The 16,025-nt window shown below is 42.3% G+C and overlaps 1 protein-coding gene across 18 annotated transcripts in view; it reads right to left on the reverse strand.

The window, feature by feature from the left end:
- Positions 1-16,025, reverse strand: part of nrxn3b (neurexin 3b) — a 389,076-nt gene that overhangs the window by 56,336 nt on the left and 316,715 nt on the right. For all 18 annotated transcript variants that reach the window (XR_004213678.1, XR_004213677.1, XR_004213676.1 and 15 more), the window contains one exon: positions 11,256-11,437. Coding sequence is in view for 15 of the 18 variants with exons in the window: in XM_031872805.1 (XP_031728665.1) it covers positions 11,256-11,437 (182 nt within the window). In the remaining 3 variants the exon portion in view is untranslated. The remainder of the gene's footprint in view (positions 1-11,255; positions 11,438-16,025) is intronic.

A 16,025-nucleotide genomic window follows, 5' to 3' on the forward strand; every position in this document is an offset into this window, starting at 1 on the left:
AATGTAAAGCTTCTGTATTCTGCTGAGAAAGAACCAAAGTCAGACAAGAGACTCTCACAATAGCTCAAGGTGAGCACTCGACAGAAAACAATTGCCAGAATGCAGTGAGGATCATGTATTGATTAAATATGATAGTTCAAAGAATAGGAGTATTCTTCCTTCCATTTGCCTTTGCCCCAACCTTAAAAGTCACCTCTTGCAAAAACTATGAACTAGACAGAAGGAAGTCAACACGTGAATACACACGTCTCAGAGTTAGACAAATAATGCCATCCAGATAAAAAGGTCATAACCCCATTGGTCCACTTGCGCCCAATAAGACCGGATTCTATCGATGGTCGTGGCCTCTTCGGAGCCAGCTTTAACCTTACAGGAGATAGGCTGTTCACATGCGTGTCTATGTGTGTGCGTGCTGGGGCACAAAAGGAGTGCTTTGCAGAACTGGAGCTCACACTAAAAATAGAAAATATGTTGTTTTTTTTCAACACTAGAGAGACGAGAGAGGAAATGGCTGAGGGCAACGGAGGAGCAGAGCAAGAGATGTGGAGATGGAAGACTTGCCTGTCATGTCCTTGGCCATCTGCCCCGCTGCTGCCCAGAACGTTAGGGGATCAATACAACTTTGAGAAAGACTCCATAACCTTCAGTGATTCAGTGCTTATAATAATCCTCTATAAGAGTCATCCAGTAGGAAATATCTTTTATCCCTATAGATTGGTTTTCTGATGATCCCAGCTTCATAAAAAAGTGATATAGTTTTCTTTGTCTCCTTGTCAATAGAGCTTTTCATGGTGAGAGTCAATAATGGGAAGATTAAGAAAATACTAACCCGCACTCGGTAAAATGCACAGGTACTCACTTTCACATTTTCAATCCATCTGTAGAGCTTTGAGAGCTTCACTCTCAAATTTAAACCCCCTCTTTTTTTTATCAGCAAGAGAGACACAGAGAGGAAAAAACAAATTCTTGCTGGCGCTTAATCCTCCATGAATACATTTGCAGTGTGTACATATGTGTATGTACCTGTGTGTTTGTGAGCCAGCCAATCTGCCACACCGTCATTGAAGGCTTAAGATTTTTTTTTGCTTTCTTTTCGCTAGATTTATTTTCTAATGTTGACGTTTATCATCCCCCCCCCCCCCCCCCCCACACCGCCATGTCGATAATCCGAGAGAGTCAATTTGCTAAAATGTGAATCTCTTTCTTTTATTTGGTTTTATTCCACCAACCTGTCTCTCCATGTCTGTCTTCCTATCTGTGTCTTTGTCCTGTGGCGGCTCAGGTGAGCACAGAGGAGCGCTGAGTGGCTGTAACGGGTAAACGTAGAGATTTAGGAGTGTTTTTGGAGCCGAGATGGCACCGAGCCTTGTGTGTGAGACAAACCTCCATCGATTCAAAATCCATCTGATCTTTCATTAGGTGCTTGTCACAAGCTGTCCCGCACATCACCCAAGCACAGCATAGCGTCTGGAGCTGGGTGAATAGAGGAAATTATAAGATGGTGGCAGTGCTGACTGACGTCAGGTGCTTGGATCTCAGAGAGCATGTAGTGTAAATGCAGCTACTTCAAAAGTTCTATGTTGTTAGGACCAGTGTTGGGCAGTATACTTCCTCTTTACTGTTTCTATGCATTTTATATCTGTTGATAGCACCAACAGATCATCTGGGTGATCTCCATCTTCTCATTTATTCTAAGTGAATACAAATCTTTTCCAAAACGTCAGATTATTGATTCCAACTAAATTAATAATTTCTTAATAATTTGTTATCATGTGTGTACACATCCACAATATCCAATAATGTCATTTGTCTAATCTGTTTTAGCTGCGCTTCACTTCTGCTCTCTATTTGCTTTACAGTAACTCCAAAGCTAGCTAGCTAGCCAGTGGCTAGCTGGAAACTAGGTAGAGGTTTTGCTCAGAGTTGGAGGCTGTGTGAACCCAGTAGCTTCACTGTGAAGACTGCATGTGTGCCTGCAGCTTACAGTTATTTATACCTTGTTATTTACGGTCAGTTAATGGCTCCAAAATGTGTCACTTTATGTTGAATACAGACGATTCAACAAGTGTGTGTGGCAGATTTGACAGAGAAAAGTAATGCAACTCAACTGCAATTATCTGTTGTCGAGTAAATAGTACATTACGTTAATGTTTTATTATGTCAAACACTGGTATTCTGAAATCTCTGATGACATAAAAAACAACTGGTTTAGTAGAGTAGAGTCCTGGATTTAAAATGGCCGCCACAGACAATGTCTGCACCTCTGTGAGCATAACCTTGGCCTCTACCAGCAGCTTGAGTGGAGATATTTTTCGCACTGCAGCTGAATTCAAACAGACTGACCGATCAGCTACCAACGCCCAATCTAGCTGTTAGTATGAAAACAATAGTGCTGAGGCAGTGCAGCAGAGAGAGAGGGGGAGAGATAAGAAGGAGCGGGAGATAAGAAGGGGAAAGCTGGTAGCGAGTGGAGGGGAGGGCATCAGAGTGAGACAGAAAGGCAACACATAATTTGGAATTCACAGCCAATGTGCTGAGACCTATCTGAACCAAGTTTGTCTCTGATCCTGCTCTGAATTCTAAAATACCCACATCTCTCTCCCCAACTCCTTTCTTCCCACCTCCTCTTCATTCAGCCTCTTGTATTTGTTCTACTTTTGGATGTACACGATGCTCCACTCTCTGTCTCTTTCATCTTCTCCTCCTGTCTCTTCATCACTGTGAGAATGGGATTCATGTCCTACCATGAAGCTGTGAAAACACGAGCATCCCCCGGGGGGGTGTCTGTCAGAGAGCAAAGTAGGGAGAGGGAGGCGCACTGTTTGTTCTTCCTCATTGAATTTTTCATCTTAGTCCATGAAATATACATCGCTGAGGCCGGGGCTAAGGCCAAGGACCACATGGCTACATTGTAATAATGTTGCTGTGTTTGTCTAACTTGAGCGCTTATTACTTTGCTGTTGCTCTGCAAAAATGTGTGTGTGTGTGTGTGTGTGTGTGTGTGTGCGTGTGTGAGTGTGTGTATTTGTGTCAGAGGGTCTGCTCCGTAAACTGTTCCCCCCAAAGGGCCTTTAGTTGACATGGATGAGTGACAGGCAGATGTCCCTGAAGAGCCCTGGTATCAGGTTTGGAGAGTCAGTGCCAGTGTACCGTGGTGTGAGAATTTGTTGAAGGAGCCTGCATATGTGTGTGTGTGTGTGTGTGTTTCTATATGTACATGGCCATAGTGAGGAGAGTGAGAGAATGAGTGAGAGTGTGGGTGGGTGTTTTGGGAGCCAGAGACGGAGAGCTAAAGAGGGTGAGAACTTGTGGTACACATGTTTTTGTGTATCCATGCATGCTCTGTTTGAGACAATACAAGACGCAAAGAGGCTTTCTGTGTAATGTGGATTTAAATGCGTCTGTGGATCTCTTTTCTGTGTTTTCAGTTAAAGCGAAGGTGTCTGTTGAAGTAGTTAGTTATTAATGATCACAGGCACCAAACACTTCATCCTTAAAGTTACTACAAGGAGTTTTTAAACTAGTTATGAAACAAATTGAATACTGATGCCTCTATCTGACCTACTTCCGCAAACGAGACCATCAGTGAGACAATTTCTATGTAGTTATTACATTCTTTATAGTTTGGCAGAGAGTATACGTTAGCCCGTTAAAAGGGAAGCAGGAGGAGATTGTTGTGAAGATGTTTATATTATTTACATATTATTTTATGGTTATAGCTGATACTAGGGCAGGATCAGCAAAGAGAAGGCGAAAAGAAATGTCAGAAGAACAAAACTAAGCTAAATAGGACAGTCGGCCCTCTTCCTCCTAGACTGGTGTGTAATATGTCTATTTCATTTAGTAAATACACTGCGAGACGTGGTTTTACATCAATAAATTAATTTACATTGACGGTAAGAACAAAGTATTCTCGAATACAACAGAACCACCAAGGTACTGGAGATGGTCCACTTTTGCAAAAATAACCACAGCAAAGAGATTTTCAGTCAAGTTCTCCTTTGAAAAAGCAAGTGAAATTTATAGGGATGTTTTTTTCAGGAGTAGACAGCACTAGTCAGAATCACAACCAGGCAAAGCAAACAACTGCCTCGAGGCTCCGAACCCTACAAGGGCCCTTTAAGTCCCAGTATCACTGAATATCAGTTGGTTGCATTAAATCATGAATTAATTTGCACCACTAAAGTACAATATCAACTGCATTATTCATGCAGAATCTAGTTTTAGGACCCTTATCATCTTATTTCCTTCTGTGTTCATATGGCGCATGTTCCTCAACAAAGCAGCTAACTGACCAGGTAGTGTTACTCCATCATAGGCGCTACCAATGGATTGGTATGAGTCTTAATTAAGCAGATCAGTGTACTGGCTGTATGTATAATTCACTTCTTCCACAATTCATTCCATTGATTTTAGCTTACATAAAAATGATTTGACTTGTCATGGTAGGAAACAACCATGTGTTTCTGATAACATTACCGATGGATGTGGGCTGCTCAAGTGTCCCTGTAAGCCATGACAGTGTGACAGTGAGCCAGCATGCATGGAACTGAAGCAGCTACAAGGAATTTAGCCATGATTCATTTATTATTCACACCCAGTGCTGTTCCTGCTGTAACATGCCAAAATATCTGCTGTGAAAGAAGTCTATGGTCGTTACCCTGAGTAATAGAATCGATATCGGGAGAATAAAAGTCCATCCTAATAGGCGTACTGTTTGGTTCACTGGACATTAATACTATACCCTGCTGTGTGAACTGTACAATGTGCGAACTTCGAGGCAACATGGTAAACAAAATTCCCAGAGTTGAGGGTTAGGAGTGGGATGTTAAACAGCAAACGTGTTGCCCTGAGACTCCCCAGCAGGTTAATCCGGTCATGACCACACAAACATTTTGCCAACACCGACAGTGAGCACAAGAAGTTTAGTGTCCAATGTTTAGATTAGCAATCTAATAAAATAGCATGAAATTGTACTAATTGTCAAGTAAATTCTGTATTGTCTGTAAAATAAAATTTGCCACAGCGAACACAACCTTAAAATCCCCAATAACAACAAACATGAATGATCCTTGATGATCTTCTAGGGCTTCAGAGCGTCTCATGGAAGTACCTGCTGTAGCATGTAAAGGTTTACCTCACACACATGCCCACTCACCATCTGGCAGCTAGCGTGGTAGTTGTGCTCAGCCTGCTGTGAAAAGTCATTATGTCAACAGAGTCACCTTCAGGGAGTGTATGGTGCTAATAATCTGCTCTTATATATTGACCTCAAAGGAGGAAACCTGTGCTGGTGCCAATCACATTACTGATTTGATAAAGACAATTGAATCATTAGTTAAAATAAAAGCTGTAAGGTAAAACAATACAGTCTGTTGTATCACAGTGAAAATCTGAATATCAAAGCAGTAGAGATAAAAATGACTCTCAGCTTCAGAGAAATACTTATTAATCAACAAAGTTATCATAATGCTGACTGCGTGTACTACGTGCAACGAGTTGTGAAAACAGATGCGATGTATATTTTCCCAGCTCTTTATTTCCGTGGGGGGAATCAAATGTGGGAGGTAAGGAAATACAAAGTCAAATAAGAAGCTGTAATGTTATCAGGGGCCATGAGCCACAACCGCGATAATATCTATCTTTCCCTGCCGAGGTAGGGTAACTCGATAGAGGCAATACATTGCTGGTCATAAAGGCGCTGATACACACAGGTACACATCCAACATCTTATATTAGGTCTGTCAGAGGGTGAGGGAGGTAAAAGGGAGGAGGGGAGGTAGATGGGGAGAAAGACAATGTCAGACATAAACACATTCAGCTGATGGATGGATGTGAAGAGACAGGAATGAGTGAGGAACTGAATGAATTATGCATCTGCACTCCCTCATTAATACATTCAAATATACATGCATTCGTGTATGTATGCATGTAACATATGTAAGGGTGATGGGAAAACAATGGATACAGCATGGTCTGCGCGATATAGCATTTACCATCCACAGCCATTCATCTCACTCCACATCTTGTGTCTGAGTGTCTGCACATGGGTTTTCAATTATCCAGCAGCACCTTTTCTGCATGTGAATTAGCATGAGGGCAAAATTCAAGTGCTAATGGAAGTCTGTGTGCTGTCGCGCCTTTACCACATATGAGCCTGATTGGTTGCTGTTTGAACGATTTCTCATATCTCCAGGGATTGAGAGTGTCAGCGCATGTGTCCCGTGAGATAAGATAAAAAGATGCACATGTGTTTGGGAAAAGTTTTATGAAGAAACACAAACCATACAAACTTAAAGCTTTCTAACACCTTTCAAACAAAACTACAAATTCATATTAAATAATTTCTGTTAGGTTTGAAAGGTTCAAAGCACACAAACAAGTAATAAACTAGCCTTTCCAACGAGAATGGTTTATAGTTCAAACAAAAAGCAGCTCAGTTTTTAGGAGCTTAATGTCATGTTATCTATAAACTGGCAATGGCAGTTTCCATCGTAATCACTTTGTATTTAAGTTAGCTGTTACAGAAATGTGCTGCGATACTCGCAGTGTCTTTATCTTGTCAGGTGTCTTGCAGTGATTTTCTCCCTTAATTGGAAACCGAAGGAGCTGCCAGACATGAAACGTGATGGGGCGTTGTCGTTTCACCCTCGCCTGACTCCAACTTGTTACCTACGACGTCTTCCACGGAAGTGAGTCTGGGTGGGCTCACTGGAGCCGCGATGGACCAGGCTTCAGCACGCCCTCACCACACGCCGCTCTACTGCAGTGCTCAAACAATGTAAACAGCGTTACTGTTGTGTCCTCTAATGAAACCCAGGCCAGGACTTTGTTTGAATGTCACCCTCCTCTCTCTTTCTCTGACTCTGAATCCAACCTCTTACTGTAGATGGTAGACTAGGGCTTACAAGTACAGAATTCATAGAGGCTAATGTATATATCTGCTGCATCCATAATCTCTATCTTTTATTTACCTTCAGATTGTCCCAGCCCCTGGAGATTCAAATTGATGTTACCACAGGGTTGTCTTTTAAAAAACATAGACAGTGCTGATTTTCCTTTAATATCCAGACAGTTTATGACAGAGGTGCAAAATGATCCTTTAATAAAATCAGCATATCTATCATTGTAATAAGGTTACGTCAATGTCTGTTAAGCAGTCTTGTCATGTCTTTTTGTGGCAAAAATGGGAGTTTTTGTGAGTGTGTGTGTGAGTGTGTGTGTGAGTGTGTGCGTGTGTCTGTCTTGGGTAATCTTCACCTGCAATCCTGGTGACCGTATGAGTCCTCTAGCTCACTGCTTAGTCATGATTTAAACGTACACACATATTTCTGACTCATCTTACGCTATGAAGTCACCTGTGACACAAACAGCTTTGATATATGTTCTCCACGCAGCTTTACGTTGCCTTACCATGACATACAGATTCGATTTTATTGTGTGCAACATAAAACACAAGTTGTCCCCATCTGTCTTACGTTCAACATTAGAAATCACAAATCAAATGAACTCGAAAATGAAATACCAGCAATGGCAAAATGTCGTGCTCACCTCCGCACATTACCTAAAATTGCCCCTCAGATTTTTTTACCAAGTGTGCGGTTGTTCTTAGCAGTTAAAATGTAAACACTACAATCAGCATTTTAATTCATGATTGCCAAACAAGCCGTAAGCTAATCACAGAGAGGAGGGAGAGGAGATAATGAAGAAAGCAAAAGAAAAAAAGGGAGGGAGACTACGGAGGGAGTCAGTGATTAGGGTCTTACCCCAAAATGTCTATGTTTCTCTGAGCTCTGGCTGTTTCGGAAAATGCAATGTTCGCCCTTTTTTCTGTCAGAAAAAAACTGCAAGCTAGAGATACTTATGTCAAAGACAAAGTCAAGGTCAGTCAAAGATATTCATGATCTAATGAAGTGATCAAAAAAAGGTCTGTATGCAACTAAAACTATGCATAAAACTGTTTTAAAATAAAACGTTGCCTCGACCATGCCATATACTCAAAATCACAGTGCACTCTAGGGTGCCCTTCCAGTGAAGAAAATGTGATGAAGTGCCCTTAAGGGTGCCTTGACATTGAAAATGAGGCCTCTAGGGAGCTTTTCCAGTGGGAGAAAATTATAAAGTGCCCTCTAAAGTGCCCTTCCAGTGGATTACATGTGGTGCAGGGCCCTCAAAAGTCCCTTTCTAGTGGAGAAAATGTAATGAAGTGCCCTCTAGGGTCCCCTTCTAATGGAGAAAACATAATGAAGCGCCGTTTAGGGTCCCCTTCCAATGGCGAAAACATAATGAAGCGCCCTTCAGGGTTCCCTTCCAGTGGAGAAAACATAATGAAGTGCCCTCTAGGGTTCCCTTCCAATGGCGAAAACATAATGAAGCGCCCTTTAGGGTTCCCTTCCAGTGGAGAAAACATAATGAAGTGCCCTCTAGGGTTCCCTTCCAATGGAGAAAACATAATGAAGTGCCATTTAGGGTTCCCTTCCAGTGGAGAAAATGTAATGAAGTGCCCTTTAGGGTTCCCTTCCAGTGGAGAAATCATAATGAAGTGCCCTTTAGGGTTCCCTTCCAATGGAGAAAACATAATGAAGCGCCGTTTAGGGTCCCCTTCCAATGGAGAAAACATAATGAAGCGCCCTTTAGGGTTCTCTTCCAATAGAGAAAACATAATGAAGTGCCCTCTAGGGTTCCCTTCCAATGGAGAAAACATAATGAAGCACCCTTTAGGGTTCTCTTCCAATAGAGAAAACATAATGAAATGCCCTTTAGGGTTCCCTTCCAGTGGAGAAAATGTGATCAAGTGCCTTCTAAGGTGCTCTTCCAGTGGAGAAATCATGGTAAAGTGCCTCCTACTTTCTGAATGCTGGGGCCCCACATTTCTGTCGTTCCTCCCCTTCAGACAGTCTGAGTCCGCCACTGCTCAATATGTTATAATGTGCCTATTGTATTTGGACATAAGTGTGCTGATTCTCAAGTAGTGACCTAATAATTACAAAGGCTTAGGTAATGGCCCTGGGCCTGATAAGACCTCTGGTTAGACATATATCAGGAATCGACAGGGGTAAACGTGCATAACCTTTTCTTCCAGATTCATTAGAAAATGCAAAACGCTGACGGCGAAGACCTGATGTCTGTCATTAGGAGTTATTATCTAATGACATTTCACTGAAGTCTGAAATATCTTCTAATTTTGTTGCATTTTCTTCCATACATAAATCTTGTACAGACAGCAAAGTTGTTTTAGCTGTGAATTCAATACCCATATTGTGGTAACCTTTTGAGAGATTCAATATTCCCATGACTAGAGAACCGGGGAGACAGTCTAATATGGGGCAAATGATAATGTGTTATCCAGATAACAACAACAAACATTAGACCTGAGGTCAAGCAGTGGTGTATTTTCCTCAAGATGAAACCAAATCCACCAGCTAAATATTCACTCAAGGTCTAATTAATTATTTACAGCTCACCTGTGGCAATCTTTCTTTATTTGGTCTCTGTTCGATAGCAGTGTAATTGTGGGAAACATGGAGCCTAGGGAGTGTATTCTATAGTTTAAGGGTACAATCACCGTTAATATTTAATAAAACCTACTTGGTTTGTACACCCTTTGCTGCCAATAAATCATATGAAATATTAGCAGTGCAATGTTACCAATGCAGCACAAAAATCACCCACATGTTCCAAACATGCTGCTTCTCTGAATGAATTAGCAAAATCTCCAGTTGCGTTTTTTCTATTAATAAATTCATTAGCGCCATGAGACTGGAGGAATGAAGACATTCACCGCCCAACGACTCGCAGCCAAATCATGAGAGATACCCTGCTTGGCTAGCTATGCTGTGATATCTTAAAAGCTTGAATTAAAAATGCATTCCTTTTCCTTCCTTTAGGGGTTCCTTCAATTACTCAGTCCGTTAGGGACCCAGAAAGGCGTTTCCCACATTGTACATATTTATCATCTTCTCTCAATCCACACCATCCCACTTCCTCTCTCACATATGCAAACACACATGCACACGCACACATTCACTTTTTCTCTCAATACTGTAAAGGCAGCTCAAAAGCGCTTGTTGTTGGCCCTCATCTTTGCAGAGCAGATGGCTGCTTTTCTGCACCACATGGCCAGCACTCAGGAGATGAGGGAAGCTCTTTAAGAAGAAAAATACTTTCAATCTGCTTTAGCATGGCGTCAGCAGCAAACCCCCCCCCCCACCGCTGCCTCTACATCCCCTCCATCACACTGATTTGATGCTCTGCATTCATTGAGCTACTGTTGATGATTATTTAAATACTTAATGCTTATGTAAACGAGTCAAACACAAGGTCGTGAAGTGAGTGTATTAAGATGCCGCATGGATGCACGGACGACTGGCCAAGAATTCCAAGTCGCAGCCCCCCGTTTTCTCTCATGTTTCTTCAATGTGTGGGAACACCCTGCATATGTATGGAGAGCTGCATTCATTATTCATGCTGGGAGGCAGTTTGAATGTGGTGTAGAAGCAGGGATATTCTGGAAAGGGTTGGTGAGCAGAGACTTACAGCAGGGGAGTAAGTTATCTATCTTTTTTCCTTTATTGATCTGCACTGTTTTGTATTATTCAGTTTGAGCAGGATGGGCTGAATTTGGCCTGAAGACTGCAATGTGTAAACCTTATGGAATGATTATCAGGTGTGTTCTCTATGTGTGTTGTTGTAATGCTGGAAACATATGACTGCTTATGGACAAAAAAACAAGCTTTTATTAATTTATAGGAGCTAAAATAAATATAAATCAGTTCATAATTAGCTTGGACCAGATGTTGAATAAATTACAATAAAGTCATGGCTGAACACAGGGTTTATGAATTACTGAGGTCCAGAAACGGAGGTACTACTACTTGTGTATGTATAAATATGTGCATTTCAAGAAGTCTGGGGTGATGATGCAACCAAGCTGTCATCTCTGGCCACTGTTTAACACAGCTAGATCGCACAGGACCTATTGGTCAGATGATGTCTGTCTGGGGATGAATGTCATTGAACTACAAACAGTCCACTAGTTAAACTACGACACGATTATCCACTTCATTACATCACCACCTCCCCCCACAGACACAAACCCAAACAATGGCGGCGATCAGATGAACAAGTCAGTAATCTTGGTGTTGTATAATGTCTTTGAATCACCACAGTCAAGCTATTATTGGTCAGAAAAATACCGAGGTCCGCACGGCCATAAGCAGAGTGCCTGTGTATTAACTGTTGTCATGAGTACTTACGATGTGGAGCATGATGTAGTCACCCAGACGAGGGGCGCTGTCGATGCGGACGAGGATGCCGTCTTTGATGGTGGTGCTGAAGCCCACTGCCAGCCGGTCCGTCCGTGTGCTTGGCCTCTCATTATTGGGCCACGTGTATGTGATCAGACCCCCTCCTTTACCAAAGATATAGGTGGTGCCAGCTGTGGAAACACAGGAAGTAAAAAAGGGCAGGAATTAGATGTACTCTAAGAGAAACAGAGGTAGATAACAAGAGAAAAGGGTCAAATCCAATTCTGTGATGTACAAACATTCTGTAACTAGACACTAGGGAGCAGAGTGTCTTTACCAACAACACACTTTTCTGACAAAACTAGATCCAAACCTCCATTAAGGCGAAATCTGCTGTAATTCCTTTACAGCTACTTTGCCACTGCTAAGAAATAATTGTGTCGAGTTGTATTTGAGGCTTTTAATTGTACTCAGCCACCACCACCTTTTGGGTAGAAGTCAGCAGCTCCCCTGGCTCCATCTCTGACCTATCCAGCTCTTAAATATAGCTTCTTTCCAGGGAATATTAGCCAGTACGGCCAGAACCGGATAAGTCTCCCAATCCTCATGTATTATATATGAGACTTGCAACCAAAGAACAAAGGCTGGCACAAGAAAGAAGAGATGGGGTGGGGAAAAAAAATTGAAGAACCTTCGTCTGGTTTGATTTGGCAAATGCAGTGTGTCAAAAAAGGGGGTAGAGAAGCTCACCAGAATGAACGTTTCTGTTATTATATCAGCCACTATGCAGATTTGTGTCAGTGATTGGATCAAGATTGGCCCTCAGACACAGAATCTGTGAAAGTTGTTTGTGGATTTCCTTTTTCTATCATCACAGTAAAAAGGGAAAAGTTCCATTACGTGGTTGCAGGGTTGAATTCAATTCCAACTTCTGAATGTTCCCTAAGGTGCGTCAGAATTAAAGCACTGAATCCTTGAGCCGCTTAGCCATCCCGTCCACATTTAGGCAAAGATAATCAAGATATCAAAGGCATTGGACCTACAGCAGATATACTAGTGGGTGAATCAATATGAGAGACGAAACAGACTTGTGTGGCCTGAGGATAGTGGGAAGCGTTAGGCCCACCTGTCTGACAGGGAATTGCTAATGAAGTCTCTGTGCTTATGCATCAATGTATAATTATTATTTTTTTGTCTGCCACCACATCCCTCTGCATCCCTTTCTTTCATCACCCTCTGCCTCCCCCCTGTTGTTCCTCTCTTTTCCGTTCATTGCCTCTGCAAGTCACCTGAACATCTGTTCGGCCTTGTGATGGGTGCCCAGCTGTCTCACTGTTTCCCTATGAAGTGGCCAACAATCTGCTCTGTGGTCCACAATACCCTGGAGACTGCAAGAACATATGGATGAGAGGGTGAAAGAGAGACGGGGAAAGTCTATCTGCAAATAGAGTGTCTCTATTTGCCTTCAGGCGCACAAACAGGTCTGCATTTTACACACCTCAGGTGCCAGCGCTGCAAAGCACCAGCTAAGGTCGTCTATGTGACATGAAAAATACCTAAACAAGTGGAGCATGGCGAGCCCGAACAACAGCTTCACTTCTTCTGACTAATAACCCTACATGGCAAGATTCAACACAGAAGCCTCCCGTTGAGATTTATTTTTCTTTCCTGAAGAGAAACAATAAAACCTCTTGATTGTTCTCAATGACATTGGAGCCATTGAAGCTGATGTTTGCATCATGTATCACCTGCCTCAAATACTTAATTTCCTCTATGGCATCGCGTCTGGCTGACAACAATGACACAATGCCTGATAGCAGCCTGCAGCCAGGTTACACCGGATCTGCCCCGCTGTCTCAGTGCCTCAAAGTTTCTTGGTGCCAAAAGAGTTCTGGCAGTCTTGGGATCAGTTTCCCGGCAAACGAGCAAACTTCGCCTATATCATCTAACACACCCTCGTTTTTTTCTGGAGGGGATGACGATGATGAGCAGCAAAGACACAAGCACCCCGGGGAGCCAATTATCACATTGAGGAGATTTGCTTAGTGTTTCAAGCAGACAATGTTCAGCATGAAACGCACACAGGCAGCAGCACAAGCACTGACTGAGGCACACACGCATACACAAGGCAGGCTGACGGAGGGACAAATGCACATTGTGAAATACAAATGTGTGCAAGCACGTGTGCAGACACACAAACACGATGTCTTCTCACATACAATCACACAAGTGGCCGATTATCTGCACAAGTACAGCGAACCCGAGATCGCCGAAATGTAGCACATTTGCCTACAAACCTGCTCGGCCCAGACGGCGCCGGCTGTACGGTCGGACAGAAAGGAAGTCCACTGCATATCAATTCATATATTCATTGTGGGCAAAGCTATCAAAGTGTGTCATCATTTCTGACATTCATCTGAAGACTTGAATGGAGAAAAAGAACTGCGTGGTTGGTTACCGACTGTGAGTGCTCGGCGGAAATCCCAAGGTCAAGAGTTTCATTTGAATAACTGCACTACAGAGCAAAAAGGCTTTTCCAGGCAAGAGGGCTTTTCCCCTCAAGTGTGGATGTAAGAGGCACCAACATAATTGAATTTCAGCGATTTTGCGAGGAGACTAATTAGATGGAAGAGGGTAAGCGATGGCATATTTAAACTTTTGTAGCCTATTTCAGCATGCCTCTTCTCACTTACTTGGACTAACACCTCATTTGGCATTCACCCAAAGCTGTTAATGAACAATAGTCTTTTCAAGTTTTTTTTTGAAAATTTGCTACACCGAAGACAGAATGCAAAAAAAATGGCTGGAACTTTTAATCATTGAAATAAAATAAATCAACACGTATTGCTCTCGCTGTTTTGACGTAGTGTTTACTCTACATTAGCAAGAATATCTCGCTTTAGTAGTTTGGCAAAAATCTTTTAAAATGTGCATGTAATTAAAAGTGACAAAAAAAAAGAATAGCATTCATTAATTAGACAACCTTTAAAGATGGGGATTTCTGTAGCAGTGTGCCAAAGTAATGGACTTGTACACTTGGTAACAAAGACTTTGATACAGCATTAGCGATGTTTATCCAGTCAAATTCATGAAACAAATGCGGTTACAAGGTAACGGTTAAAGCTGTCTAATTTGTTGTTTGCTTTTTGGATAATGTAAAAATCCTCTGACAAGTTTGCTGTTCTACTTCCTGTTCCCCTGTCTTTTCTTTCTTGTAATTACTGCAGACCTTTTAACAGCTCCCGTGGTCATTCTTCTGACTGCCATGCCAGCGAACAGCAGAAATGAAGCATCCTACATACATGCCTTTCACGGCTATGATGCCCTGGTGAAAAGCCAACTTCAGGGGAAATATCATCAAAGGAATCAAATCTACAAACAGATTACTGCACAAGATGTTATTTTGGTGGATCAGAGGGGACTTTCATCTCCATATGTGAATAATGCAATCTTGGCATGGCCAGTGGGTATTGGAGGGGAGCCATTTGAAATCTAATTGTAGCATATGAGTGGTCCATTTATTTGTCTGAAGGGAGATAGGAAACACTCTGAAAGTAATTATGAAAATGATTTTTCTTTGATTATTCTTAAAGGTGCTCCTCGATATTAATAATACGGTGGCAGTTAAATGATCAGTCAGCATCTTGTTGCTCACACACCTGCACTCTGTTGGTACAAGAGAGAATCCTGGGCCTCGGCCATAACAGTGACTTGACATGACATTACAAACATATATCATATAGAATAATGTTATAATCTGTATATATTTAGACCATTCAATCAAATTGACAGCATTTGTCATAATACACAAGCTGCATCCTGGATCTCGTTAGCTGATGAAGGAATTTGGCAAGCTAGCCAACGAACATATCCACTCAGATAGTATTTTGTTTGCAATAATATTGCGAACAACTCTCCAGTGTTGTGATTCATTGCATCTGCAGTGGGCCTCCGTTTAGAGACAAACTGTAGATGTGAGACGAGGTCAAAGTCTTGGCCACTATTTCGCAGAGGTCCCCCGAGGCGTGGGAGTGCAGACAGAAGGTCAGGACACCTGTCTGCAGGACAGAACTATGTCCTGTCCTTCAGGCCCCCACATGACATTACCCAACTAGAAAAAAAGAAGAAAAAAAAGAGGGAGGTATTTTCACATAGAGTCAGAAATGAGGGAAGCTCACTAGTTTCAATAGAAAACAGTTTGAAGGCCTCTGCTGCAGCTCAGTGTACATTTAAACATTTACATCAAATATTTACAGGCATGTTAGCATGCTCTCCTCCCTCATCGTTCACATACACATTAATACTGCGCCAGGCAACGATGCTATCTATAAAAGGGCAACAGAGCAACTGCCATGGCGCATGTCTGCTATAACCGGTAATTGGTTGCTTCACACCATGCGGTGATAAAACCCTCTGTTTAGAGGCAGCTGGTAGAAGACCTACAGTAAAAGTCTGTTACTGTCTGTCCAACTAAACAGGCTGCAGGGAGGCGGTGGTCAACACTTTTTTTTATTCTAGCAGAAGTTGGTCTGTGTGTGTGTGTGCATGTACCTGTATGTGGATGTGTGCATGGGCAGCCATAAAGAAAAAGGCACTGCCAGCTACCCACGAGGCACAGAGCTGCAGTGGGTAAATGCTCTAAACTTGAACTCTATGTGTAAGTATGCATGCACACACACACACACACACTCACACACACACACACACACACACACACAAACACACTCACACCCACACACACACACACACACACACACACACACACACACACACACACAC

The sequence above is a fragment of the Anarrhichthys ocellatus genome, unplaced genomic scaffold, assembly GCF_004355925.1.
Source record: "Anarrhichthys ocellatus isolate YVR2014 unplaced genomic scaffold, GSC_Weel_1.0 scaffold66, whole genome shotgun sequence".
NCBI classification, from domain to species: Eukaryota; Metazoa; Chordata; class Actinopteri; order Perciformes; family Anarhichadidae; genus Anarrhichthys; species Anarrhichthys ocellatus.